Source organism: Lagopus leucura, unplaced genomic scaffold (assembly GCF_019238085.1).
Source record: "Lagopus leucura isolate 7727_CA_CO unplaced genomic scaffold, USGS_WTPT01 Super-Scaffold_760, whole genome shotgun sequence".
Taxonomy (NCBI): domain Eukaryota; kingdom Metazoa; phylum Chordata; class Aves; order Galliformes; family Phasianidae; genus Lagopus; species Lagopus leucura.
This window is the reverse complement of record NW_024962257.1, coordinates 8,964,228-8,992,163: the sequence shown is the minus strand read 5'-3', so window position 1 is coordinate 8,992,163 and position 27,936 is coordinate 8,964,228. Positions and strand designations below refer to the sequence as shown.

General features: G+C 39.7%; 1 protein-coding gene across 1 annotated transcript; it reads left to right on the top strand.

Annotated features, from left to right (window-relative positions):
* The first annotated feature begins 195 nt into the window (after positions 1-195).
* CIITA (class II major histocompatibility complex transactivator) lies at positions 196-27,818 on the top strand. Its single transcript, XM_042864407.1, has 20 exons — positions 196-439; positions 5,163-5,300; positions 7,656-7,784; positions 8,273-8,332; positions 9,688-9,771; positions 10,404-10,463; positions 11,459-11,605; positions 12,842-12,982; positions 13,121-13,177; positions 14,289-14,354; positions 14,774-16,487; positions 16,588-16,761; positions 16,863-16,934; positions 18,277-18,357; positions 19,527-19,619; positions 20,588-20,671; positions 21,429-21,512; positions 22,087-22,170; positions 22,828-22,920; positions 24,451-27,818. The coding sequence occupies exons 2-19, from the start codon at positions 5,177-5,179 to the stop codon at positions 22,898-22,900; spliced, it is 3,327 nt and encodes a 1,108-aa protein (XP_042720341.1). The 5' UTR covers positions 196-439; positions 5,163-5,176; the 3' UTR covers positions 22,901-22,920; positions 24,451-27,818.
* Positions 27,819-27,936: the final 118 nt, after the last annotated feature.

The following is a 27,936-nucleotide window of genomic DNA, read 5'->3' as shown; positions in this document are numbered from 1 at the left end:
TGGAGCCCCAAGGTAAGAGTGCTTGCATGCTGCCTGCTTATTCTTTCCAAGGGACTGTTTAACAGTTTGACTTTGGGACAGATTTGAACCAGGAAAAAAATGGGGAATTTTGGGGAACACCAAACCTTGTTCTGCCAACTCTCAAGTAGTTCCAGTTTCCAAGTGGATAAATTGTTCTGTTCCTACAAAGCAGCAAGTGCAGGCTCTTCTTAGCTGTGGCAAGTGACAGGTACAAGAGTTTGTTGTACAGGGCTGCTAGAGGGAAGCTTCCTCTTAAGTTTTCCTCCTTGGAATTCCCCTAAGCCTCTAACGTTTCAGCTGTGACTTGCCTGGCTTGTTTCCTCCTTATTTCTATGAACCCTCAGTAGTGAGAGCAGCTCTCCTGCTGTGCTGGTGCTGAATCCAGATTGAAGGAACAGGAACCACCTGCTTTCCTAAGGTCAGTTTTTCTTCAATTCTCAACTGCTATGCTTTTGTCATGGTAAATTCATTTTGTCTTACCTGCCGTGAAGAACTGTAACTGATTTGTGTGTCAGTATCTGGACTTGTATTGCTTGAAGTATTCTTAGGATAAAATCTGAATTAGAAGGGATGAAATTTTGCAGAAATTTTAGTTATGTTAATTGCTTGAAAATGAGTAGTTTCAGGTTTTGAGGGGAACATGCTTCTTCTCTGTACAAATACTGTTTATACGGAAAGTGAAACTGCGGAGTATTGGAATAAACTAGCTTGTTTCTGTTCTTCTGACTGTTTTGGCAAGAAAACGTTCTGGTTTAGGAGGGCTTCTGTGATAGAGAAGGTCTTTGAATATAAAGGAAGTTTGTCTGCTAAAAAATAGGCAAGGGGTCTCCTCTGCCACTTCGTATCACCTCCCTGCTGAGATGGGAGAGATGGGCACAGCTCTGACAGCAGAGGCACTGCTGGGTTCAGGAGGCAAATTCTGTTCTCAAAGATTTTCTCAACTCTGACGCCTGCAGGACAGCTTGCCTGCAGCCTGCCTACACATACCTATCTACCAGGCAAAGCTGGTGAGGTTTTGGGGTTTGATTTTCTAATCTGTTGTTTCTCACTACACAATGAAGTTCACAGAAAGGCAGAAAATCCCTCAGGCTGACATCTGTACTTTTTCAAACTTCTCTAACCTCATCTGAAGGAGACAAACGAGAGTAAGGTAGGACATACAGCAGATTTTTTTCCAGCATCATCTCAGTTCTTTCATTTTAGACTAATGCATAGGTAAGATGCCTTCCGTAGGCAAAAGCATCATCTTTTGGTAAATCACATAATACAGCAGGAAAAGCTAAACAGGCTTTTGGACATAAGTTTCTCATAGATTTGAAATAGGACCCCAAACTTCCAATGCTAAATATAAGCTGCACACTATTATTTTTGGCTTCCTAAACTGATATGAAAATTAAGTTGTAGGGCAGGGTTCTTCCGTTCCTGAGATGACTTTCTTTTTCTTTTAAAATTTTCTTATCCTCTGTACTTGTGGGAAATTGCTTTATTCCCTGTCAGTCAAAAGAGTTTGGGAAAGAATACCCCCTGACAGATCTCCTCAGAAGCATCTTTCTCACATTGGAAGAAAACTCCACATTATTGCCTTTCTGTAAATCTTCTCCTTCCTCTTAACTACCGCTTGGTTTTAACTGCTAGCAGACTTCATTGCCTGGTGTCAAATGATAAGTCACAACTTACTCCCTTTATCTATAGGAAACTAAAATGTGCCGTCTAACTCTTAGGACTTGTATGTGATTTAAGGGAACACCTACTGCTTCATGAGCTGTATTCTTTGTCCTGGTATAGTGATGCTCACTATTTCTTTTACTACTTTACCAGCATTTGTAATTCTTATTGTTTTGCTAGCACTGTAAAAGAGTGCTGAACAAAACCCACCCAGAGTCTTGCAAGTGAATCAAATTGCTGTGCTGTATATGTAGAAAACAGCACTAACATGGATGCATCCTGAGTAGAAACCTTACTGCAGCAGAGGTATGCACTGAGTCATCATAGAGTTAATGCAAAGGGAGCACAGGGAATATAGGGATGGAGCTGGAGTTAACAGGCTGCTTGGGAAAGGATGTGTTAGTTCAATGTTTAAAGAAAAAAAATTAGTCTTAACAAGCACCCAAATAGCAAAAGACAGCACCCTGGAAGTACATTGGGAAGCACAACCTGTCTTTCTCACCTAGAACTTTTGCTTTGTGCAGAGGCCAAAAGCAAATGTCAGTGCTGATGTCCCATGGGACTTTGGTCCCCTGTTACCTTCCCCAGAGAGCTGGTAACAGCATTCAATGCCCTAACACAAAGGTTTGGATGAAACTTTAATCCTGTGATGTGAAAATACGCAAAATGCCCATTTTGGCAACACTGCAGGACGCCAGGGGACTGTATTATCAGTAAACTAAGGTAAAGTCATGTGTGAAACAACCAAGAAAGTGACTGAGCAGTACAGAACACATCAACTATAGCCTCAGACAGTGGGTGCTGGATTCAGTGGGATGCTGTGTGGAAAAAAAAGGGAAAGTCCTGGAAAGCAATTGCTGTTGTAAACACACTTAGTAATGCTGGGTTTCATTTTCTGCGCTTCAGTTAAAACACACAGCCAAGCATTCACTATCCAGAGGTGTAATCCTGCTTCCCTCTGGCACACCCTTCATGTAGCAACCTTCCTCTTTCCAAAACTCACTTCTTTTTCCCTGAAACTTTGGACAGAGCACTTTCCACAATCCCCCCATCACTTTAATGCCGCAGCACAGCTGTTATTAAGATTTTTTTTTGGTTCAGCAAAAGAAACTACACCACCTGAAATCCAGCGTAGATAATAGAAAGGCAGATTTGTGTAGATGTATGTCAGCCCAATGCAGTGAATAAAAAAAGAGGGTAAACAGTGCAAGTTCTTCATTTTTGAAAGTCTTCAATCTTCCCAAGGTAGAAGGCTACATTTCTCTTACTCCTGTACTCCTGAGCTGTAGCTCTTCTTAATTCTTAATTTTCAGCTCTATAGCAGGACTTGGAACTGGCAAGGCTCCTTTCTCAGCTCCTTCCTGACACCTTGACCTTGTAATGCAAAACATTTTGCATTATGTCTGTATTTAACCACAGGGAAATGCAATTGGAAGAGATCTTTAGAGTAACAAAAGCTCTTAGGATTATATTTCCACAAAGACTAAGAAGACCTACTTACTCCCTTTCCATAGGATTTGCCCTTTTCTTCATCTGCTGTAATCAAGCAGTTTAATAATTGCCAAACTTGGAAGGAGTGATTCACCTGTCTGTTTTGCATTCCCTTTAGAACTGCACAGGACCATGGGATGGCTGAGACTGGAAAGATTTCTGGAGCTCAGCTGCTCCAATGCTGCTGCTCAGGCAGGGCTACCCAAAGCACATTGCCCCGGGCTATGGGACAGCAGAACTTCTGCTCATCACTTCTCTGTCTCTACTTCTGATCCAATATTATTTTGGGGTTAATGTTTCAACAGCATTGTTCACAGTGTGGAAAACCAATATTCTGCAAGGCCCAACTGTGTTTAGATTTTACAGTAATACAACAAAGAGCATGCAGCAACAATTTGAGAAATTAATGTGATATGTTTATAACCTCCTTCTTGGTTCTCATGAAGGTTTGTCAACTTCTGCTTTCCATTTATAGTAGGGCAGGCAATAACCACAACTTTTTGTAATGTTGATAATGTAATGAGGCCACACAGTATGAAAAAGGAGAAGTACCTGAGTGTAGGTCACCCCTACGCGTGGGGTGTTGCTATGTCCACCTGCTCTCCTAAGATTTGGCTCTAGATTCAGGTGTCTTCTGCAGAAGAACACAGAGAGGTCCATTTCCAAGCTGCACAAAGGGACAACTCCACCCAGGGCTGGGAGGGAAATGAGGATTAGTTCACAAGAAAGTAGCTTGTGGTAGTGTGACTGGTTCTGCTTACTGCCTTCACCTCAAAATACAATTCTCAGTGCCTGTCTGAAACTTTCCATAGTTGCAGTGTGTGACCAGCTATTTTAACAGGATGCAGACTGGAAAATTTGCTGGTTGTCCATTTCATGTTGGTATCTGAGCATTATGGTGGATTGAATGACTTGGATCATCAACACAGATAGCATTCATATCAGAGATCTGTAAGCACTGAGAAGCCAATATTTGTTTTGGAAATAATTTGATAAAGATGATGAATAACCAACATGTACAGTTATTCCACTATCTGTGGAATGTTTGAGCTTATGCTGGTGCTTGCTGCTCTAACTGGAAGCGTACAGAAGGGATTTAAAATGAGGTGGAGGACAGATAAACTTTATCTAAAGAAATGCAGAAACAAAGCAGTTCCCAAACCGTACAGAAATGTGGGAGTGCAGCAGGGAGCACATGAGTACACAGAGAGTTGTCTCGATTTTGTATGGCACTCTAAAATGCTTAGCAATTCTTATTAGCTCATGCTTTTTTGTCTAGTGCTTTTTTTTTTGTCCAGCAGATATTGCTAAATCTATTTTTTAAATTACTGTAGTAAATTTTACAGTGCCAGCAAGTGCCCTGTTACCAGAAATGAATTCCCAATGTGACCATACACAGTAAACCATAAAGTTTGGGGAAGAGCTCTACAAAATAGCTGTGTGATCTTTTACTGTTCTTTCCTGTACTGAGGGGACTTCTCCTAGAGCTGTCTGCAGGTCTCACGAGCTGGGATGTAGCAGCCCAGCCAGAAGCTGCTGACCCCGAACAGACATTGTCATAGCAGTACAGGATGGAGTTCTTCCATCCTCTTCACTGCAGTCTCCTTGTTCCCTCAATAACTGCTGGATCTGTGCTTGTACCACTTATATTTTGAAGTTACAGAAGCTGCAGTTTATTTAGTACTTGCCAGGTTGTTTTGGGCTGTATGGTCAGACTGCAGTATCCCACCTGGTTGTTGTGAAAAATGGGTGAATCTCATTGCAATAACTTCACTTGAGACTTATCTGCATGATAACAATGACTTAAAATTACAGACCTAGATGCAGATTGCAATGAGTCTCACGCATGAGACCAGTGAGACCAGTTCCAGTCCTGTCAGATTTCAATGGCTTATGATCAGCAGAAAGCCACAGTGCTAGACTTTTACTTTTCATTTACAGAAGTTGTCTCTGTCATAGCTAATTGTTTTGTGATCTGATTTCAGACAAGAGATAAATCATGGATTCAGCATCTGTGTCTGAAAATGGCTACCTTGATTTGCTGCTTTGTGATATTGATCCAGTGCATCTATTTACATTCTCAGACTCTAAGTCGTCTGGAAATGAAGGTGAATTCTTTGCAGGTTAGTAAAGCACTAAAAAGCACTTGAATAATTTAGATATAAGGCATTGCCATCTCTTCAAGATTAAGTGGCCATCCAATGACAGTTCATCGTGGTGGCTGGACTGAATTCACCAGGTGCTTTGTTTTGCAATATGATAATTTTTTCTGTATAAGTATATAAAACAATGACTGCTTCCGGAAACTACCACGTATTTAAAGACGTGCAAGGTGCTGAACCTGGTCCAGAACAATCCCAAATATCAGTGTCAATTAGAGTGAATGAATGGAGAGCCTCTCTGAGCTGTGCCCCCTGCACAAACTCACATGTTTGTGTTGGACATGGAGCAGTTGGAACAGGTCCAGAGGAAGGCATGAATATGCTCAGAAGGTTAGAGCACCTCTCCTATGGAGGCAGGCTGAGAGAGCTGCAGTTGTTTAGCCTGAAAAAGAGAAGGCTCTAGGACAATCTTACTGGGGCCTTGCAGTATTAAAGAAGGCTTAAAAGAAAGATGGGGAGAGACTCTTTACAAGGGTGTGTAGTGATGGGACAAGGCTTAACAATTCAAGGCCAGGTTGGATGGGCTTCGGGCAACCTGATCTGGTGGGAGGTATCCATGGCAGGGAGGTTGGAACTGGATGATCATAGAACATCTCAGATTGGAAAGGACCCACACGGATCACATCCAACTCAGCACTACACAGGACTACCTAAAAGTTAAGTCATGATCTTTATAGGTGTCTTCCAATTCAAACCATTCTGTGATTCTATGAAGATAGACAACTGCAAGCAAACTCATTTCCTAAGGCACCAACACAATAGACTTGCATTAGCAGGTGCTGTTCTACATCTTTTCAGAGCACAGACTAATGATTTCATTATTCTGTGATGGAGGAGAAAGCAGAAAGACTAGGGTGCTGAGGGGATGTTTCCTTTCATACAGGTTTCTACAGCTAAGCAGATTAGAAGGTTGGCCCTCGCCATCAAATTCTGCTCCTAAATTAGTATGGACATTGCAGAGCACAGTGCTTTGCCTGGGCTTGCTAGAGTGAAAGCATGAAAGTGTACCTGTGCTGCTGTGTTATGAAACAGTAGCTGAGGTTGTTTTAAGCAAAGGAGCTCAACATGTTGAGAATGGCAATGAAAGGAGAACATATGTTGAAGTCCTAGAGCTCTGTGCCAGATAGACGTTAAGAAGTTACCATACTGGAGTGATACCATTTCAAATCCACCTTGCTTTCTGCATCTTGTTGCAGGAGTTTTTCTGCACTGCCATGACCTCACTTGCACAGGACTGAAAGTAGGATGAATTAGGGATAAAGGACTTGACTTTCACAACAGCAGAGATGTTTTGCTGGCTTGAATTCTTAGCCTTCCTAGTGTCTGAGAAGACATGGATAAGTTAAACAGTGTCAAAATATGGCCCCATTTATTGGAAGTAGGACATCTTCATTGTTAAGTTGTTAACACAGTCCCTGACATGCTTTTGGCCTTGTCTGACTTGCACTTTCCTAGCCAATTTACTGCTGCAGATCAGAGGTTAGCAAGGACTCTGCAACATTCCCAAGAGGGAATTTGGATGGTGTTACCACATCCTGAAGTATAAAAAGGTTTAATAACATGGACTATTTGGGGTTAGTCTTGTCTGCCATGTGACAGATGACAGGACAACAAGAAATGCCTCAAGTCCCTGGAGGTGTTCAAGGCCAGGTTGGATGGGGCCCTAGGCAGCCTGGTCTAGTATTAGATATGGAGGTTGGCAGCCCTGCCTGCAGCAGAGGGGCTGGAGATTGGTAATCCGTGAGGTCTCTTCCAACCCATTCTGTGATTCTATGAAGTTGCCCCAGGAGGTTTAGGTTGGATATCATGAAGAACTTCTTTACAGAAAGGGTTCTTAAGCACTGGAACAAGCTCCCCAGGGAGGTGGTTGAGTCACCAGCCCTGAATATGTTTAAAAACCATCTGGATGTGGTGCTCAGGGACATGATTTTACGGTGGGTTGTTAGAGTTAGGGTAGTACGGTTAGGTTGTCGTTGGACTTAATGATCTTGAAGGTCTTTTCCAACCTGAGCAATTCTATGATTCTGTGATGATTCCACGCCATGTCTCCAGGCTGTAGTGCCATGAAATGGGTTCTGGAACCATTTTATATACTAGGAGAGGTGAATTTTCAGAGTTTAACAAAAGAATGTGGATTTCTGGGTTAACTGTAAGTTACTGAGAATTCAATTCTGTTCCTAGTTAGCCAACATGCACCAAAAACCAAAAGCCTTACACTGAAATAATACATCTCCTTTTTCTTCATGTCCTGCTTTCTGTTACTTTTCCTTAGCTGTGGTATTTGTTAAACCAGTGCTAACTCCTTTTTCATTCTAGATCCTGAAATTGATACCTGCAACTATGAACAATTCAATAATATGGATTTCCTGTGTACAGTGGAAAATGATGAAAGTGAGGATGAATTGTATCTCTCTTCCAGTGCCAGAGATGCTTATGCTAGAATAGGTATGAAAGCTTCTTCTTTGTTTTTGTTTTTTTTTTTTCCAGCTCTTGGTATCTTAATGTGCTCATTCTTTTCTACCCATTTGATATAGCTCTTTCCTACAAATTCTATTTTCACTCTAAAGAGTGGCACATATTCAAGGGTCCTCATGCACAGTAAGTCTAACCATGGTATGGCAGGTATTCAAGGGTCCTCATGCACAATAAGCCTAACCTTGGTACCTAAAACCATGCATTGTGGGGAAACAGATGAACAACAGTCTGTGGTTGTTAGGGGAAAATCTCTCTATTAATGGCTCCTTCTGCTTAATACTTCCTGTCTCCACTTCTCCTTTCTCATGTTCTTTGTTTCCTGAGCAACAATTTACAAGAAAATCTTAATTTAACTGTTATTTCAGTTATATTGCAGAATTCTGTGAACAGTAGTAAACAGTTTTTACTGTGAAATTTACTGTGGCATTACTGTTTTCCTGTCTCTTTTCTTCTTTTAGCTGAATTAGCAGAATATGTGCTCAAGGATCAGCATGAGAAGCAGGTGGAAGATGCTTTTGGTAAGATTTATGTGGACAAGTTTAATTTTCTTCATGACAGAGTTCTGGATAACACCTTGCACTGTACTTCAATTAGAACACCAGTAAGATTTCTGTCATCAGGTATCCTCTTCCACCTTCAGCTTTCTTTCACCCGGAAACTGTGCTGACAAGTTCTGAGGATATTTTGCTTTTTGCAGGATTTTCCATGTGATAGCAGTTGTATTTGTGGCCAAACTGCTGATCACTTCACCATAGCAATATTGTAGGCATTGCTTGACTGTCTAGTGCAGTAAATGCCTACAAGAAGCATAGACTTATCAGCATTTGACACAAATGATGTCCATGTATTCATTAAGCCCAACACACCAATAGGTCTTATCGTGTGTATAAATTCAGTTCTGCACCCTTATTTCTGTGGAGGATGCACTAAGTCGCCTGAGAAGCCATGTCAGATTTTACTTCTCCCAGATCAACACAGGAATGGTATAAAATATATGTAGTAAATGATTTCTTCATATCAGTAATTGATTGGAGATATTTGCTTGACATCTTGATCAAAATCAGTGTTTTGATTGTGGCACAAATGCAGCAGTTCACCATTTTAGAGAATCTGTATTATCGTGTGGCTGCTGAGAAATACGTAGATTCAGAAAGGTTCACAGAATATCTGCACATCCTCTTTTATGCTTGGAGAAAGTAATTTGGAATTGCTTGCTAAAGGTCAGAGCATATCCAGGGCAATTAATTCTGGCTACAAGAGGCCCATGTGGCTTTTAAAATGTTTTTTTTTTTACCTCTCCCTGGTGTTTTTAGAATTCAGAGTGAAGAGGTTGAACGTAATGGCAAAACTGGTGCTGATCTTAGGGGAAATGAGATCCAATTTTAATATTTATGTATTTTCCTGTAGAAGAATGGTACAGATAGCTTCACTGTTTTATAAAAAAAAATATATAAACAGTTTGGAACACTTTACTCTTCCTCTAAAATAATTAATCTTTCTCATCTATATAATGACTAAGGTCCTTTTCTGGTACAGAGATCACACAAACTCTCTAATATAGCTGTGATCCAGCTATGATGTTCAGTTCTTTGCTCATAATTAGCAGTGTTTTAGTAGCCATTGAATTTGTCACAGTACATCAATTTCTTCACTCTCAAAACTAACACAGGGTGACAGAATCTAGGGTCGGATTTCTGTGAGCTTTCTAAATCCTATAGATTTGGGTATGCTTTGCAGAATGGTTTTTGTTGTTCATCTTTTATTTGGAGCATGTTTCATCATTGCTGTCTTCTCGTGTCATTCTCTCACTTTTATCTCCTGCAACATTTCTAGGAGAACAAAAGTTGAGATTTGCAATATGTCATCTTTTTAGCAGGGAACCTTATTTTGGATGAAATGGCTCTTGAAAACACTGAGAAATTCACTGACGTAAAGAAGCAGAAATGTCACAAAAGAAGTAAGTAAAAACAGTGAGAGTCTGAAAGGCTCTAAAGTTTGCATCCAAAATTTGGATTAGAGTTCTTTGGTTTTATATGCAGCCTCAGTGCATTTCTCATGTAGTTCTTCAGTGACACAAGCAGATGTGCTTCCCCTGACTTTTCCTATCCTGGATGGACATTAAGCAAAAACTCCCTCCAGCACATTCTTCACAATTTGCAGAATTTGTTTTCCTGTAACATGACATTAAGCGTGTTGTATTTCTTTCCCCCTAATTTTTCTTTCCTTTTTTTTTTTTTAAATCTCTGTGAGAATGTTAACTTTGTTTGCAGTGTATCTACAGCTTAGCAAGCATTAGTTCAACTGTTCACTCTTTAACAGCAAGAAAAACAGCAAAGCTACATTATTTAAGGAAAAAAAAATAATCTATAGCTGAATTCAAATTTCAGGATCACAGTAAACTAATATGAGACTACTGACATTCATGTTTAATGTTTTGGACTCATGCAGTTCTGAAGTAGCTGAACTGAAATTGTTAGCATCCTCTTTTACTTTAAAGTGTAAAATAAGTTTCTACAATGGAAACATAAAATCAACAAACTGTGAATCCTCTTTCTGTCATTTACTGTCACCTTTCTTTCTTTCTTTCAGCCTTTTTAGGCTCTGCAGAGACTTGTTCTGATACTTCAGAACCTAAATACAAGAAAATTGGTAAGATACTGGCTGAATACGAAAAGATTATTGACTGTATTACACCACCTCATGTTCCATACTGCCTTCCTGGTTAGATGTAACTCTGCCTTGCAAAGAAGATCTGCTGTCACAGATTTGATGATTAGCATAGTGGTGCATTTTCATACTTCAGTGCTTCCAGTAGAGTAGAAACTGCTGTAGAATCACATGCTTCTTACCATGCAGCTGTCCAATTCATGATAGAAAAATGACTTTGTGTCTAGAGAGGCACAGTTGAACTTTTCTAAACCCACCTGAGGGCATAAAGAAGGCCAGTGGAGAACTGGAACAGTGATAAATTTTGTAACTTTTCATGTACACCTTTTATTTATGATGCGTTACGTGACTCTGAAAAAAAGAGGATCAATACCAGGAAATGCCAAACAGTGGCTAAGTGTGATGCTTCACAGAAATCCAGGGAAACATCCTAGTAAAAATAACAGTGAAGAGACTGCTTCTTGGCCCAGCCCATATTCTACAGTCCTTTGCACCAAAGTAAAACAAATATAAAACATTTCTAAGCTGTCAGACCATCTACAAGGTAATATCAGCATCCAGCAAGCAGGCTATAACTTGTTTCCAAGGACAAAGCAGTGCTCAAGTTCTTGCCTGGCTGTAGGATAAATGTGTGTCACAGGCATAAGTAAATACGGTTTGTTGTACCTCAACCTCTCTCATCTCAAGCAGTATTAAGGGACAGACTGTGCCCTTGAAGCCAATTTAAGACCTTGTTGAGTCTTATCTGTCAGTCTAAACACATCTAGAAAGAAGACAGGCCAGGAAAGATGAAGAATTTCATTTACTCTTTAGATTTTGCAGAGTAAATTTTGGAAAGTTATTAATTTTTTTTTTCACAACTCAACTGATAAGAATTGGGTTTTTATGATATCTGTTGATACCTCTTCTATGGGTCCCTCAGCTTCTAGCAGTGAAGTAAATTTCTTTTTTGTTTTTGTCTCATTTTTATTTTTAAGTGGATGCCCCTGCAGTATCAACAGGGAATGGATGTTTCCTTACGACGTCTCTCAACAGCCATTCATCTGACTGCACCCCACTAACTCATCAGCACATGTCCTTTTCTGTTCCCACTATCAATGCACTGGGAAATTTTGTAATTCCTGGTATGTACCCCACAGCTGTAGCTGTGAACTCTTATGTTGGTTGTTTTATTGCATCTTGTAAGTTTGGTCATTGACCATGAACAGTAGTGGGGAAAACAATTTAACAGCCACTTCAGTCTGAGACTTAAAATTGAGACACTCACTAACAGAATGAAAATGTTCAAGATAAATTGAAAGTACTTTCCCCCTACCTGAATAGAATGAATCTTTTGTTTAATTGGTGAAGTGCAGGTTAATAAAGAAGAGATTAGAGTTATTTAATATAAACAATTAACTATTGGTCCTAAAAGAATAGGAAATAACAAAATTTTCTGGAATGAACTTTTGTTTAGTTCCAATTTCTTTCTCATCCAGGTGTTTGTAAAGGGCTGCTAGATAACTCTGTTTGCAGTTATACATGCTATTTGTGTCTTTGCAATAGCAGACCAAAATCTAGTGTGGAATTTTTTTCACAAAAAGTGAATACTTATCCAAGTGATGGGCTGAGTAGTCACCTTGATTTGGTCATGTTGTATATAACAGAAGGTGTGCAGGCTCCACTGGCAAGTGCTAATGACAAAGACTCACAATCTAATACCTCCTGCTGTTAAACCTATGCTGGAAATGAATCCAAAAGCTTTGTGTAAGTGTGGGAGTGTCTCTGTGAAGCTAGGTGAAACAGCACAAAGTAGTGGAAGAAATTCTGTCACACCGCAGAAACTTGGGGCTATGTATGACTGAGTTACAAACACTCCATCAACAAACAATTCCCTGGTTTATGGTCAGAGGGAGAATGCTCACTAGCTGCTTGTACAGCTGTGTTGTGCAGTTCTGTGCAAAGGAGGGAAAGCATTCATTCAGATATGTGGTATCAGTACATTTTCTCTCTTCTTGATCTCTGGTCTGCACATCTATGGACTTTGCCCTGAGTATATTGCCTTAATAGTAATAGACTTTGTCTTTTGAATGTCAAGACACAAGGGTCACTAAACACTGGGTAATCCCCTGTGTTTTCCAATAATCATACCTTTTAAGAGTTTATTCTGATATGTTCTGTGTCCCTCATGTGATCTCATGAACTTCAGAAAAAACATAAAGTCATACAGTTCTGTATCATAAGGTCTCTGCTGGAAGTATTTGCCCAGAAAGTACAAGAAAAGATAATTATCTCTCAGAAGGCTGTTTAGTTTTTGTTTTTAGGAACTTTTTGAGATAGGAAGATTTGAAAACAGGAGAGTAATGATTCTGCTGTTTCAGGGTCTTCAGTACCTTTGATTCCAGAGAGTCTGCCACTTGGCATGAAAGACAACAGAGAGAACATAGACTCTGTGGATCCTGCTCAGCAGAAAATTAATTATTTTCTTGGAAATGGTCAATCTAATGCTATAAAATATCCAGGTAAGAACTATAATCTTTTATCCACATAAATAGTCAGAAAGTACTGGAAAATCAATGCTGTTAACAGAGTACAAGACTCCCTCATTTCAGTCACTAATAGCTGCGATACAGTGAAAACTCTCATTTGTTTCTTGCCAGCACTGACTTCCTCCACTGAATTAATGGTATCCCCAAGTTTTCAAGTTAATTTAAATGGTAAGTATAGCATCAATTTGAATATGTACATTACTTCGGATCGGGGAGGGAACACTCCCTTCTATTCAAAGCCAGTTCCCCCCTGCTGGTTTTACTGAAGTTGACCTCATTCAAGAAAAGAAAAAAAAAAACAACAAAAAAAACCAGTGGCATTTCCTGCTTTATACTGCTGACTTGCTGCTTAGTCTAGTCCAAAGAACGAGGCAGGTAAGGGCTTGTAGAACTACTGGCTCAATTATAAAAAAAAATACAGTTTGCCACAAAGGAAAATCTTATCTAGTTAAAAGCCTTACAAAAGCCCCTTGTGTTTGACTGCTATCAGAGCATGAGGCTGTCCCATTACTGTCTTTGCCTGAGCATTTGAAGTGCTCTGTGCTGGAAGCCATATGCTGCAGTCAACTTCCATAGGAGCTATAAAACTGAAGTCTTATTTAACGAAACAGTGCAGATGCATAGTATGCAGAAGGGCTTATAAATAGATCAGAGTCTTTTTCAGGCTGTAACAGTCCCAGCTGGGATAGCAGGCTTTCCTCTGCACTTTTCTTCCAACTCTCGGAGTGCAGGGAGATTTGTTTTCAGTAGCTCCTCTCCTTCCCTTCTCTGCGTGATCTGGCGATTTCAGCTCCTCGCGGCTTACTACAAGTGTTTTGTTGCCCTCTGGTGGCTAACCCAGCCCACAGATGCACAACTTCGAACTAGGAATTAATAGGCAAATACTCCAAGTTTTGAGAAAATACTTGTAAATGTTGTATACTGCTTTTACTTTTGATGAGATAAACCTTTCCTACATGTGAATGTGAATTTCTGCACACCGCCATTTGAAAAAAATAAAAAAACAGTGGATGCCACCTTGTTATGCTATGACTTGGCACTGTTGGAACAGCTGTCATCTTTTTGAGCGTCATGCTGCCTTGGTTCACATCAGCTCACGTGTAATACTGTGAGCTTTTCTCTCCCCTTTCTTGTGTAAGATCAGTGGTAATATTTTCCTGACAGTACATGTTTTATGTTGCAGTGAACTTGAGCATTTGGATTCGTTTTCCTGCTAAAATTAGTAAAGCTGAATCAGCAACTATTGGATATCTTTCTCAAGTATATTGTCATGTTTCAGGCTTAGAAATGTACAAAGAAGTCCAAGTTCCAGTAATTCTTTCTGAAGAAACTTCAAGAAGACCAAGTGAGTTGAAACTTCCACAATTTGCTGTTTTCCCTTCTTTGCAGAATAGAGCCTTGTTTTAGGAATTGTCATTCTCAACAATTTACGTTGTTCCAACTCTCTTGAGCTAAATTCCTGCTTTTAAGATCTTAGACTTGTACATTTCCGGACATCCAGCTATATAACCTACCCAGGAGATTAATGTCCTTAGCTGTTTTATCACGTCCATAGATATCTTCAGAGTGATTGAGTTCTTAGTGTAAAGGTGTTTGTCATTACTGAAGTCTGAAGTAACTGGAGCTAGATAAATTCAGGCCTGCGTGCTTTATGGGAACTGATATATTTTGACCATATTACGGTCATGTGCTTAAAGCACCCTGAAGCATTGCTGTTGTTTTTGGACTGGTTCCTTCAGTTTGCATATGTGTTTTTTTCTCTAGGGTCAGTGGAAGCTTTCTGTACATCGCTTATGGATTACTTCCGAGACGTATGCAAATCTGTGTCTGTGGAGCGTGAAATGTCTCTTGATCACATGTATATTGATGGTACACTTAGGCAAAGCCAAATTGAAACCAAGCCTGGGAAGAACAGTGTAAAATCAGTGGAAAAGGATTCGGTAACTAACAGTCAGCAAGGGAAGGAAAAGGCAGTCCTTGAAAGAAACCAGATATTTCAAATCCCAGGAGGTAAAGAGTTAGAGACTAAAGTGATTGTGGTGCTGGGAAAAGCAGGAATGGGCAAAAGCATTCTTGTTCAGAAGATCTGCCAGGACTGGTCCAATGGAGAGTTTCCTCAGTTTGAATTTGTCTTTTGGTTTGACTGCAAACAAATAAGCTTGCCTGAGAAGTGGTACAGCTTGAAGGATCTACTTCTTGACTTTTTTGTGAGACCTCAGGAGGGAAGCAAAGAGATCTTCGAGTATTTACTTCAGAATTCTACTAAAGTCCTTCTGGTTTTTGATGGTTTGGAAGGGTTGCACGGCCATGAGAATTTTCCTCATTGTTCAGCCAGCCAGCCTAACAAAGACTTGTGCCGCATGAAGGAGCTGCTTTCAGGACTCATCCAAAAGAAGATACTCAATGGCTGTACTTTATTACTTACAGCAAGAACAAAAGAAAAGGTGTGCCAGTATGTGTCCAAAGTGGATAAGACTATTGAAATAGTAGGATTCTCCCCTCGGCAGAGAGAACTGTACATAACCAAATACTTTGAAGGATTCCCCTTGTGCGACAATGCACTGAATTTAATCAAAGAGTGTGAGTACCTCTTCAGTCATTGTTACAGCCCTGTTATGTGTAGATTTGTTTGTTTTCTCTGTGAGGCAATACTTGAAATGGGAGACCAAGGCCTTCCTTCAACTCTTACTACACTCTTCCTGAAATTTGTTCAGCAAAAAATAATGCCTACGCAAACAGATGTTACAGATGTTACACTTGCACAAAACCAAGAGAATCTTGCTACGCTAGCATGTATAGCCTGGTATCTTGGAGAAAAGCACCAAAGTGCCATGAAAAGTGACCTTCTTCCTTCTAAGAAAGTTAAAGAGTTTGCTCTGAAAAATGGATTTTTCCTGCCATTTGCATTCCCCAAACATTCAGGTACAGGAGAAGAGGAATATGGGACCATGTTCTCCGATTTTGTCATTCAGAATTTCTTGGGTGCACTTCACCTTATATTAGCAGAAGGCATCAAGGACAAAAGTTTAATAAAGTATCTGTCTTTTCCATCCAAAAAGAAGAAACCTTATAACTGGTTACATTTAGTGCCTCGATTTTTGGCTGGATTGTTATTCCTCCAGGATGACACCTACTTCTGCTCTTCAAACAAGGGTGTAAAAAAATCAACCAAGAAGCAGAAAATGCTCCTGAAATATATTAAAAGGTTGCAAATAAACAACCTCTGTCCAGAGAGGTTACTTGAGCTTTTGCACTGTATTTATGAAACACAAAACAATTATCTCTTGCAGCATGTGGCCTTAAGGCTCAAGCCAGACCTGTCCTTTCTGGGCACTGTTCTTACACCACCAGATGTCCATGTACTGTCCTCTACTTTAAAAAGGTCAAGAAAAGAGTTTTCCTTGGATTTGCAGAACAGCAGTATTGACACGCACGGGCTAAAAGACTTGGTTGGCCTGAAGAATGTGACATCATTCAGGTTGGTCATTCTATATAGATAGCAAGTGTCATTCATAAAGCTGTGCATAAATGAAACAGCAGTTATAGCTATTGATTTCACATGTTTTATCACTTCACAGGGCCTCCCTCAGTGATACAATCAAGCTATGGAAATATTTAGAACAGACAAAAGACTATGAACTGCTGAGAGTGTCAACAGAAAAATTTGTTCTTGATCCCTTTAAGGCAAAGACAATGAAAGACATCAGTGACCTTTCTGACCTCGTAGAAATGCAGGAGATAATAATCAATTGGTAAGCTTGTTTATGATCAGGATCCCTCTAAAATTCTTTTTAAAGCACTATTTTGGTTACAAAATGTTTCTCATGCTCTTATTCTAATGTGATTTATTTAGTGTTCAAGATGCCTCCAGTTGCAGCAGCTATGAAATTCCTGCCGTAAAAAACCTGAGAAAACTAGAATTTGCGTAAGTGAAATGCTTCCCTGATGATTGATATCTGATTACACTTAGGACTGTCATAGGGATTGTCTACAGTGTGTACTCAGTTTATGGTAAAGCATTAAGTAAAACCCGTTTATTATTTACATTTTGCTCATATGAACTATATTTAGTAATTTACATCCAACCAAAAAAAAAAATAAAAAAGTAATTTCTGAATCCTGCAGTGATTCAGGTCAATGTGGTTCTATCAATTTTGTTTGACTTTACCAAAATTTAGCTCTTTATAATCAGGTGCAGATGTTATGTCAGTGTGCAAAATGCAAAATAGTGATCTAAATGCCCGTGAAACAATTTTTTGCCAGAAATATTCAGCTGTTCTATCTGAATATTCTGCCCCATCTAAGCTTAAGCTGTGAGAGGAAAAGGTCAGAGAATTCCTTCCAAATTAAGTATGTAGTACAGTTTTCCTAGAAGGGGGAAGATTCACTTGGAAACATTGTCTTGAAAAATGAGGTTTTTTAATCCTTACGTTTTTCAGACTGTAAAACAGCTTACAAAGGTAGACATTTCTCTCTTCTACTGCTTAAAAGCATCCCGTGTTATTTGGGTATTTGGGAAGAACTTGCACCGATGCAGTGGAGAACTCTCAGCAGGTCTTCATCTATTTCTTGCTCTGATATCTGACCAAGCTCAGAACTATAATGCTTCGCTTCTGATTTTATCTTTCTTCCTCTACTCAGCTCCTTTCCTACTTTCTTTTAATTTTAAAACTCTGGTTAAAATTCCATGTCTTTTAATTAGGCTGATCTTGTTCTGATACAAAAGGAATTCCAAATGAGATTAGCATCTGAGGGACAAATTTGATGAGCAGACGCCTGGAGCTGGAATACTGTAGTTCTGTTTATGCCTTAAGCTGCAGTAGAATGTTGATCTTAAGTTAGTTTGAATTGCCAATAACTGGAAAAAAAATTAAGAATGTTTTTTACATCTCTGCTTTCAAGATTACAATAATTAAAATGAGAAATCTGCAGAAACAGAAAAAGAACAGAAATATATGAATCTAAACCAATTGAGAGTCTTACAAAGAATATAAAAAATGGAAATGCAGATATTGCTTCTAATGAAACTTCCTCTGTACAAACAGCTCTGCTCCGTCTGACTTTGACTTTGTTGGTCCTCATCTGGAGGCTTTGGAGCAGAAATACTCCCTGCAGACTGTAGGGAATGGTTGCTTCTGAGGAAGGTGAACTGTCTGGCGTCTGGGGCTGTAGAGAAAGAGCTTACTTAACAAATTTATAACTTCTGCTGTTTCTTTTCTGACTGTGAATCAACTGCTGCATGTCTACATCTGTTTATTTTCCTCCAGTCTGGGTCCAGCGTGTGGCCTTCAGGGATTCCTAAAACTCGTGGAAATTCTGGCAGCATTTCCATCACTGCAGCATTTAGAGTGAGTAAAGCTAAAGATTAACCTTGCTAATGCTACACCTCGGCAGCCCATGATGAGGAGGGAGGTTGTTTATCCAAGAAACCCTTTATTTTCAACAGGACTACTCACTTTGATGAACAAACTGAATAACAAAAACATTCAGTGAATATAACTACAAAATGTGAATTAAGGCCCTTCAGCAACATTAGGGCACTCAGTAGTTGCTCATTCAATAGCCCTATTATCACCTCTCTGGGTATTTCCCAGTGATTAAAAGCTGATGAGGTTACTTACAGAGCCCTGCTGATTGCCCTTGTGTTTTTTATTTCTCCTTACAGGTTTTGCAAAAGACATTAAAAAGACATATTCAGCTAGTATCTGGTTTCATTCTGCCCAGGCATCTTCACGCTGTCTTTGTCCTTTTCTTTACCAGGGGCAACTTTAGAAATAAAGTTTTAAGAATTCCAGTTGCTACTAATTCTCTTTTATGACAAGTTATCTCTGAATTTTAAGCCGCTTTACTTAGAAACAACGGTAGCAGCAGTAGCCAATATTCAGTATGCTGACTGTGGGTAGATTACAGGGTTTTGAGAGTGCCTTTAGTCAATGGTTCAGCCCATAAGCCATTTCTCTGTATCTTTTTATGATATTTTAGGAAAACCACAGGGCTCCGAAATTGAAACAATCCCAGTGTATCCTAGTGTTGTCTGTCAGATTGGAAGGGGATCCAATACCTGAAATTATGATTATCTAAAATTCTTCCACCTGGATACTTGAATGAGGAAAAACTTCTAAAGCTCCTTACCTGGCAGAATTGCTGTTTAGGTAGGGATTTGTGGCTTCTGCTGCATTTGATCAGTTTTGTGTTTCTATGTGCACAGGAAATCTCATTCCAACACAGCTGGAACACAGCTATTTCAAACCATTTTAATAATCCTCAGCATATGGTGGAAGTAAGGCATTAAGTGCTACCATTTGCATATCAAAGGAAATGGGTCAAGCCTTCAACTGGGCTGTATATTTGAAAAGCAGAAAGCAACTTATTAGAGAAGCTGTGTGATGGTTGTTGCTGATTGAGGCCACTGCTGAGATGCAGGTTCTCAAGACATGCAGAATGGTCTCTAAGGTGAATAAACCAAAAAATGTGTATTAAAGGGAAAGCTAATTCTCTCTTTCCTGTCCTCATCCAGCCTTGATGCTCTGAGTGAAAATGGCATAGGAGATGAAGGAACAAAGAGTCTGTGTGAAGTCTTTCCAACACTGACATCACTGGAAACATTAAAGTAAGTTTCAAGGTTAACAACTTGGAATTTTTTTAAAAGAAGTAGCTTAAACCAAGGGTCTAAAGACACTGTGTGGTAACAATTACAGGCAAGACTAACTCATGGGCACAATAGAGCAATTAATCTATGGACATATTTAATCTGCATATTCATTAGAGAAATAGTTTAATCCTATTGCAATTCCCTATTTCCTCCCAGGGTTTATAGTTTGCCTTTTCCTGCCTTTGGTTCGAACACAACGTGTAAATTGCATTAAAAATAAAAGATAAGGTGCATATGAATTATTGAGATGTTTCTGCCAGAGCTGCCTCAAAAATTAAAGCAATGCAGGGAAGAACGAGGGCCAGACCAAGGCAGACATATTCTTAGGGCCACAAACATTGAAGGGCAGGAGGAAAGGCAGCAGAGTGAAGCTGAGACTCAAGGGGAGTTCACCTTGCTGCTTCTGACTTTAATGAGGGAGTGAGAGAGAAACAAGTTGCCAGTCCCAATCACCACCTCACACAATCAAGACTCCCCTCTGCTGATGCTTCAGACGACTGAATTTTTCAGTGGGAAAATGCAATTTGCTGATATGTTTGCCTCCTTTTCAACTCTTTGCTCTTGAAACCATCCAATTTCACAGTTGTATGATGTCGTTAGGCTTCCCAGTGTGAATGTGTGGGGTTTTTTGTTGTTGTTTTTTTTTAATTTTATTATTATTATTATTATTTATTGAAAACACAAGTTACTGCTCTTCATTTTTCAGAGAGTTGCCAAATTTAACCAAGAGGATAATCATGTTTGTAAGAAAAGATTCTTGAAATTCAGTTTTATTTCAATTTCTGAGCAAAGCTCTCAGGTTAATGGTAACTTGAGGCTTTGTAGCATCACACTGGTTTTTCAGGACATCTAAAATCAATTTGTTACACATTGTAATCAATTAGAATAAATGTGTGCAGCTAACAAAGCAATTTCATTTACTGTAGCTTGTCACAGAATAAGATAACAGATGTGGGTGCAGAGAAACTAGCTACAGCTCTTCCCTCCTTGTCTTCATTAACAACACTAAGGTAAGTGGTTGTGTCCTGTTGGGTTGTTTTATACAACATTCCTCACTGTATCCATCAGAAATTACTGTAAAGAGAATAAATTTTCAATAGACAGACTTTTGATTTCATTCTTGCACAAATTATGTAGGGAGAAGGTGAATGTTTGACTCTGTGTAAATATACAGAAGCTTATCTCAGGAATGTAACAAGAACTATGCTGGTTTGTAAAGCCAATTCATAATACCTGGTAACCAATAATGCCTCATACAAATACACACCTATAATCATGGTCTACTGCAAACTTATGCAGAGCTTACTAAGCCAGCAACGGGCTACTGTGTGTTTGCAGATAGGGGATTAATGGTCCATCCCACTTGGTTAAAATATCTGGCATAGGCCTGAATGAACTGTCACTGGAATGTAGGAAACTGGTCTGCAATTCTGGAATAGTTTGCTCATGTGGAAATCTTCTGAATGCAGTGTGCCATAGCTTTGATCCTCATTTTCTTGCAGATTTTTAATTTCCTCCAATGTGTCAGGAATTTCTCCTTATTCATTAAAAATCCTAGATCTGTTTTTGCCATAGCTGTGTAAGCTGGAGGATATATATGATCTTGTGCCTTGATATAGAAAACGTGGAAATGTTTTAAAGATTACCTGCAATTAGATAAGGATAACTTGGGCATACCAGTCATACCTAGAATTCTTTGATCTAACACAGAGTCTGTTTGTGTTGACCATTATTCAATTGTGACTGCATCGGTTTTGTTGTCTGCAGCTTATACAACAACAGCATTTGTGATTTTGGAGCAGAAAACCTTGCAAAAATCCTTCCTGCAATGGCTTCTTTAAGAGTGCTAGAGTGAGTATGGAATCTATTGAAACGGCCCAGGAGAGCTGATTTGTGTGGATACTGAAAACTCACATCTTCAAGCTATAGGCAAAAGAGACAAAATTTGAGGGGAAAAATCTTTTTTTAGTGTGGCTGTGCTATCCTTACAGTCCGACATTTGTTGAGACAGAAAATTGTAGAATTTGCCTGAAAATGTGGAGCGCAGAAGGAAATTCTTGAGAGGGCTGATGTGGTTCTAGGAAATGATGAAGACTTGCCTTGTTGCTGCCTATCCTTATAGAACAGCAGTGCATCACTACCAGCCTCACGTGAAGGGGAAAAGCACATAATTGGAGTACACATAGTCAGGGCTTAACAAGCAGTTCACCACAGATGCTGTGGAACCACAAGAGATGTAACTTTCTAATTCTCTAAATACTTGGTAATAAATGATTTTAGTTTGTTTTTTGAATCATGGTTTTCTTTTTTTTCCCCTCATCCACACTCCTGTAGTATTTTTGCTTTTGAATGAAATGTTTGATGGTACTGCTACATGATCTGACCTGAATTAACAAGAGGTTTGTTGGTTTTTTTTCCCCCTCAGCATTCAGTACAACAAAATAACTGGTGTAGGAGCCCAACAGCTGACTGACAGCCTAAGAAAATGTCCCCATATTAAAAATTTGGTGTAAGTCTCCTGCTATATTGTTTGCTGTGTCTTCAGTTTGTAAATCGGGTGAGAATTCATGCTAATGCTATCTAACGTATTTGTCAGATTTGTAAGAGGCGTTAAGAGAAATCACTGAAATACAGAAACAGTCACACAAATGCTAAAAATGAATCGCTGGTTTCAGTGGCTTTAAGTCCCCATTGCCACAGGCAAGCAAGCTTGTCCTGCTTTAAGCACAGTTGGCACTCCACTGTTTATCTCCTACCCTTCCAGTGCACCTGATAACTGTGCTGCAGGACTTGTATTTGAAGGAGAAACAGTGAACAGCCATCATTAGAGGTTAAATAGACTGACACTGCCAGTGCACGTTCAAAGGAAGTTTGATAGGAAACTAACAGTTAGGGAGACAGGACTGTGGTGTGTCCTATAATCACAGTCAGCTGTGGAATGGGGGAGTGGACTGCTTACTTTGAAATGAAAATGTATTTTCCTTTGTTCCTTAGCTTAAGTAATGCTACAGAATGATTCCGGGGGGCTGAAGACAAGCCAAAACAGAATTCTATTACCTCTAACAACAACAACAATATATATATATGATGGAAATAAAACCCTAAAAAACTGTGGAATTAATTATGTTTTAAAATCTTTTGTTTTTTTCTGAACTTGCTCTTACAGGATGTGGAATCCTACAATTCCATATGGAGTTCTTGAACACCTTCAGCAGCTGGACTCCAGGATCAGTGTGTAGCTTCAGATGATCCTATAAAGGTAATGTAAATCCTGGCTCCTTGAGACAGGAGACAGATTTGGTTTTGTGGCAGATTCTCACAGGTCCCACTGGCAGCAGGCACAGTAGCAGCATCTGTGTGTATGTGGCTACATAAAGACATGCTGGCACAGATCAGTATCACAACAGATCCCCTTTTGCCCAGTCATCTTGATCCCCTCTCTTCCCTAACGCCAGCACTAGCAGACTGCAAGAGCTGTAAGAATGAACTCCATCAGGGGCTCCTGGTTCAGCCCAGTTCAGTGCCTGGCAACAGGCCTGCAACCCTCCTATCTTCAGTTGCACAAAACTAAATAGATCTGAGTTCTTCTCATGACTTCTGTACTCATTAGAGATGGTTTTGTGCTGTTTTTTTAGTGAAGTAAGTCACTTCACTTCTCCTTTGTTTAGTACAAATCCACCACAGCTGTTTTTTTTCCTATGAGCCTGTGCCTGTACTGTACTCAGAGCAAACCATTCATTCCTACATTCCTCTTTGTCAGTACGTTTTGTGCCGTTTGCCCACTCCACTGGCTGCCGCTTTCACTTCATTGATTTTGCCTGCACAGCCTCAAGGATCCTTGAAATAGTTACATCCTTAGCAAAGAACAGCTTGCTGATCATTTCCAGGATTGGACTTGACATCACTGATCCAATGGAGCTGCAGCAGGCAGTTATGGGAAGTTATGATTTCATTTAGGATTTCTACTCCTTGTTCTCCACTATGTGCTTCCTCCTGCTTTTGTGGAAAAAAAAAAAAAATAATAATATAGGATGAATCAGTGAAATGATCTCAGCAAGGATCAAGAAGTCAGAGTCAAGTCAGACAACAGAGACTCTCCAGCTTTCTTTCAAATGACTAACATCACGCTGCAGAGTGGTTGCCAGGCTGCTTAAGCAGCTGTTCTGAATAGTCCTGCAGTTGCCTTTGGCCCTGAAGCCATGCAGGAGCACCGAAGTTTTGTATGACTCTTGCTCTCAGTGCACTAATCACCACATGCAGATTTATCTATTTTTATAGCTCTCATCGGGCTACAGGTTTTGGAAGATTCAGATGCCATGCCAGCTTCACAGACTAGCAGAACAGAAAAGCTGTAGTGATTATTAATATTTTAAATAATTAAGCTGACAGCACAACAAAATACCAATGCTTTGTCATGTTGAAAAGTCGTACCTACTTCAGAGAGAAGTCATTAAGGATCACAACACTGCTGGGAAGCCTCATAAGGGCAAAATTTTCTCTAACTCCTTGCATCTCCCTCCACAACTGTTCTCTTGTGTTCGCGGTGCATTTTTTGGCACAGGTTACCACATTAGTGCAGTATCTGAGCATGTGAGGGAGCATTTATCTTCATTAGCACTGAGGATTGGCAGCATCAGGAAGTCTGGATCCTGTCTCCCATCTGGAAACATCCAGCACCCACTGACCCACTGCTGTGTTTCTTTGGAGCTCGTATCTGCAGTCTTGGCAATGTTGATGGCGATTAAGCTGACGTGCTTTCATCTAATATCCTGTTTCCATTGTTTCACAGGTAACATAAAGAAGAGGGGAAGGTCTCTTCTGTGTTTTCCTATCTTACCACTTCGAACTATCTTACCATTACGAAGCAGGAATTAAATGCCAACTTTTGTGATAGTGGCAACATGAAAAAAGTCACATTGAACCTTCTGGGTGATGCTTGAAGTGGGTGAATGATGGAGTTCACAGTTTTAAGAGGTCATTTAAAATTTAAAGTGCTTTTTAAAAACTCAGTTGCGTCTCCATTGAATTGATGAACAGTTAAGTAACACGTTTCACAGAAGAACAGCTGGATAATTTTCAGTATTAAAAGTGAACAGGAGTCACCAGCTTATTGACAGTAGAAAATTCTATCGATTCATCAAAGTGTATGCTACAAGCTGCTGCACCCTCAATGTCTGAAGTCATGAGAGATGAAAACTAATTGTTTTGTGGTGCCATTGATAAACACAATTAAGTTTGTTTTGATTTTGGACTACCAAAGTTGAAGTTTTCACCTGTAAGTCTGGATTAAATGAAAGTGTCTGGATCAGAAGCACAAGAACGACCAGACTGGAAAACAGTCTGAAATTGTAATGTTGTCCTTGGGAATCTAGAAGTGGCTCTTTTCTTCATGCTCATTATCAGTGCTGCCTTAAGAAAAGTACTTTTTATCAAATAATTGTCTTGTTACAGATTCCTTCAAAAAGAGTTGAGGGAGAAGAGAGATGAATTAAACTGAAAAACTATCAGGGATTTTTCTGATAATGTGACAGAAATCGAATTATATACAAACAGCTCCAGCCTAGTGCACGGAAATCTTCAGAGTGACATCGCTTAAAGGTTTTGACTCTGTCACAAATGGAAACTTTACAAGTGTGAGGATTTTTCTGTTTTTTAGTGAAAGAATTTCACTAAACTGAAAACAAAACTGGATTTCTGAAACCAATTTTTCTTCTCATTTATATATCTGAATTGAGATTTAATTGTCACCCGCAAGTGTGAGACTAAATGCATGAGCATCTATTCTATACTTGAAAATGAAATCACTACTTTGTATTCTTGATGCGGTCTGCTTCTGCAGAGTTAAGAAGAATTAGGCAATGACGGGAAATCGCGTATTTCAAAGAATTAACGTGGATCTGTGCTGCTGCCCTCAGTGCTGTTTGAGCCAAATCCTGCTCCTGCTGAAAGCAATAGCAAAACAGTCTCCTTTTCTTGCACTTCAGCCCTCTGAACACAGGAAAAAATAATAATTGTACAGAGGCAACTGTCTGGACTAGCTCTCTGCATGTCTAGATACAAGCTGGCGACAGGAAAACAAAGTTGGATGGTAGAAGCTAGCATCCAGTATGCTACAGATTGAGAAGGGAGGGCTGTGTACCTCATTTTGCTAACTTGATCAGCAGCCTCCTTTAAGTCTCTTTTGCTAGGAAGCACTGACAACACTGATCAAACATCTTTGCAAATGAGCATCTCTCAACTCACCTTCCAAATATTCTGTTACTTGGTTTGAAAACATCCCCAATTTAAACAGTTCAAAACCTCAATCTTTGTTCTTTCCAGCAATTTCTATGTTTCCACTTACATTTCTGCACCTGCAGAATCTTGACAATTTAAAGAAAGAAGGAAGGAAGGTCATCTAATTTATTGTTTCTGTTCAAAAAAGTCAGGAACCAGACCTAGCACATGGAGGTAGTAGTGCAGGAGGGCAAGGTAAAAAACACTATGGAGAATGCGATTTTAACTAGAAAATTATATTTGCCTTCATTATCTGCTTCAGTCTTCAAGTTCTAGCCAGAGGTGTGGAAAAACCTCATTTATGTTCCCCTCTTTAAGCTGCTTGAATGGGAAGCAGCTTGAGCTAAATTCAGTGTGACATTCCCATCAGCCTACAGCTCTCCAGCCACGCAGAGCTACAGTGAGCACTCCTCTCGGCTTCCTTGGACCACACTTAGGATGACAAATGCCCCTGTAGGGATAAATTCTGCAACCAGGCTTCACTGTGACTGAATCTAAGAATATGCTAACTATAATGGAGGCAGCTGAATGTTACAGCACTCTGCACTGCTAAAACAGTGTTGGGTATTCTACTGTTCTCTTAGTGGGAGATGTAGGCTTATAATGTAGATTGTGAATTGTGATGCAGTGTTTTGGTCATCTTTATACATCTTTTTTGAAAGTATTAATAAAAGTGAGTATTCCTTTTTACAGTAGCTTGCAGTACTCATTGAAAATCATTTGTGTTTTTCTCTCTGGGAAACTGGGAAACCGCTGCTGAACATGATGACAAGCTGAGGGTTCTCCTATTCCATGGTAATGGCAAGCAGCGTGCAAGGGAGACAGCGCAGTCCTGCTGGCAGTCAGCAGTACAGTGGTCTGGAAATGGAGAAATAATGCTTTCTGAACAGGCTGTGGGATCTTGCAAAGCCAACTGGTAAACTGTGCATCCACAGGTAGAAGGTATAAAAGTGTCTGTCTGAAGCTGCCTGCTGATAACAGAAAAAAATCATAGAATCATAGAATGCTTGGGCTGGAAGGGACCCCAAGTCCATCATCCAATCACCAAGTTCCAACCCATTTGGGGCTTTTTGCATTTACAAGTTTTTAAATTAATCAAAGGCTGGACGCTCTTGTGTAACAGAGCTCATGGAAAAGACTTCCATCGCTTGCGTGCCTTATGTGCAGAGGACAGAATTCACTGGCTACCCTGAAAAAAATCAAATCTGCATTCCAAAATATCCTTTGAGGATGAGAAGAATGCTTATCTTGTCTCATTGTGCCCAAATTCTTTTTGTTAGACCTGAAACCTTGCTAAAATGCTACGGCTTGTTTTATGATGGCGATCGGATGTACTTGTAATCTGATCACTTTCCCCATCATTAAAAACTAAAGTTGAACTGTTCTGAAAAGTCAGAAATCTTGATCTTCAGTTTAGAATCTCCAAGGTGAATTACTTGGTGGAAACTGTATTCCTTAATCTGTGAGTCACACAGCATAAACCCACTGCAGAGAACGATTACCAAGCAGCAGATGCTGTAGAACCCATAATGACAAACTAAACCATGTCCTTAAAATGTCATACGTGTGACCCTGAATAATTGGTGTAAGCTATTTCTGAACAGTATTAAAGTCACAACTATACAACCAGCAGACATGCTGCCTTTGGTAGCAAAATTCAGTATTCCTCGTGTTAGTCCCAAATGGGCACACAAACACAAACTTAACAAGTCTTTAGACTTGTCTGTTCTTTACACAGGTGCCTACATGAAAATTCAGAAACGTTCTTGATACATCAACTTGGTTTAGCAACTGCACTGTTATGAAAACTCAACCTTGGAAGATATGTAGTAGGACAAAACCAGCATAATAGCTTCTTTTTTTTTTTTCCCCCTATACATTTTCCTTGCAGAAGGACTTTCTGTATGCTGGCCATCTCAGTAATCAGGAACTGCTTTTAGCATGAAAAGCATTTTCATGTTATTTTCTGTTCAAATGGAAAAAGAACCACGCCAACAAA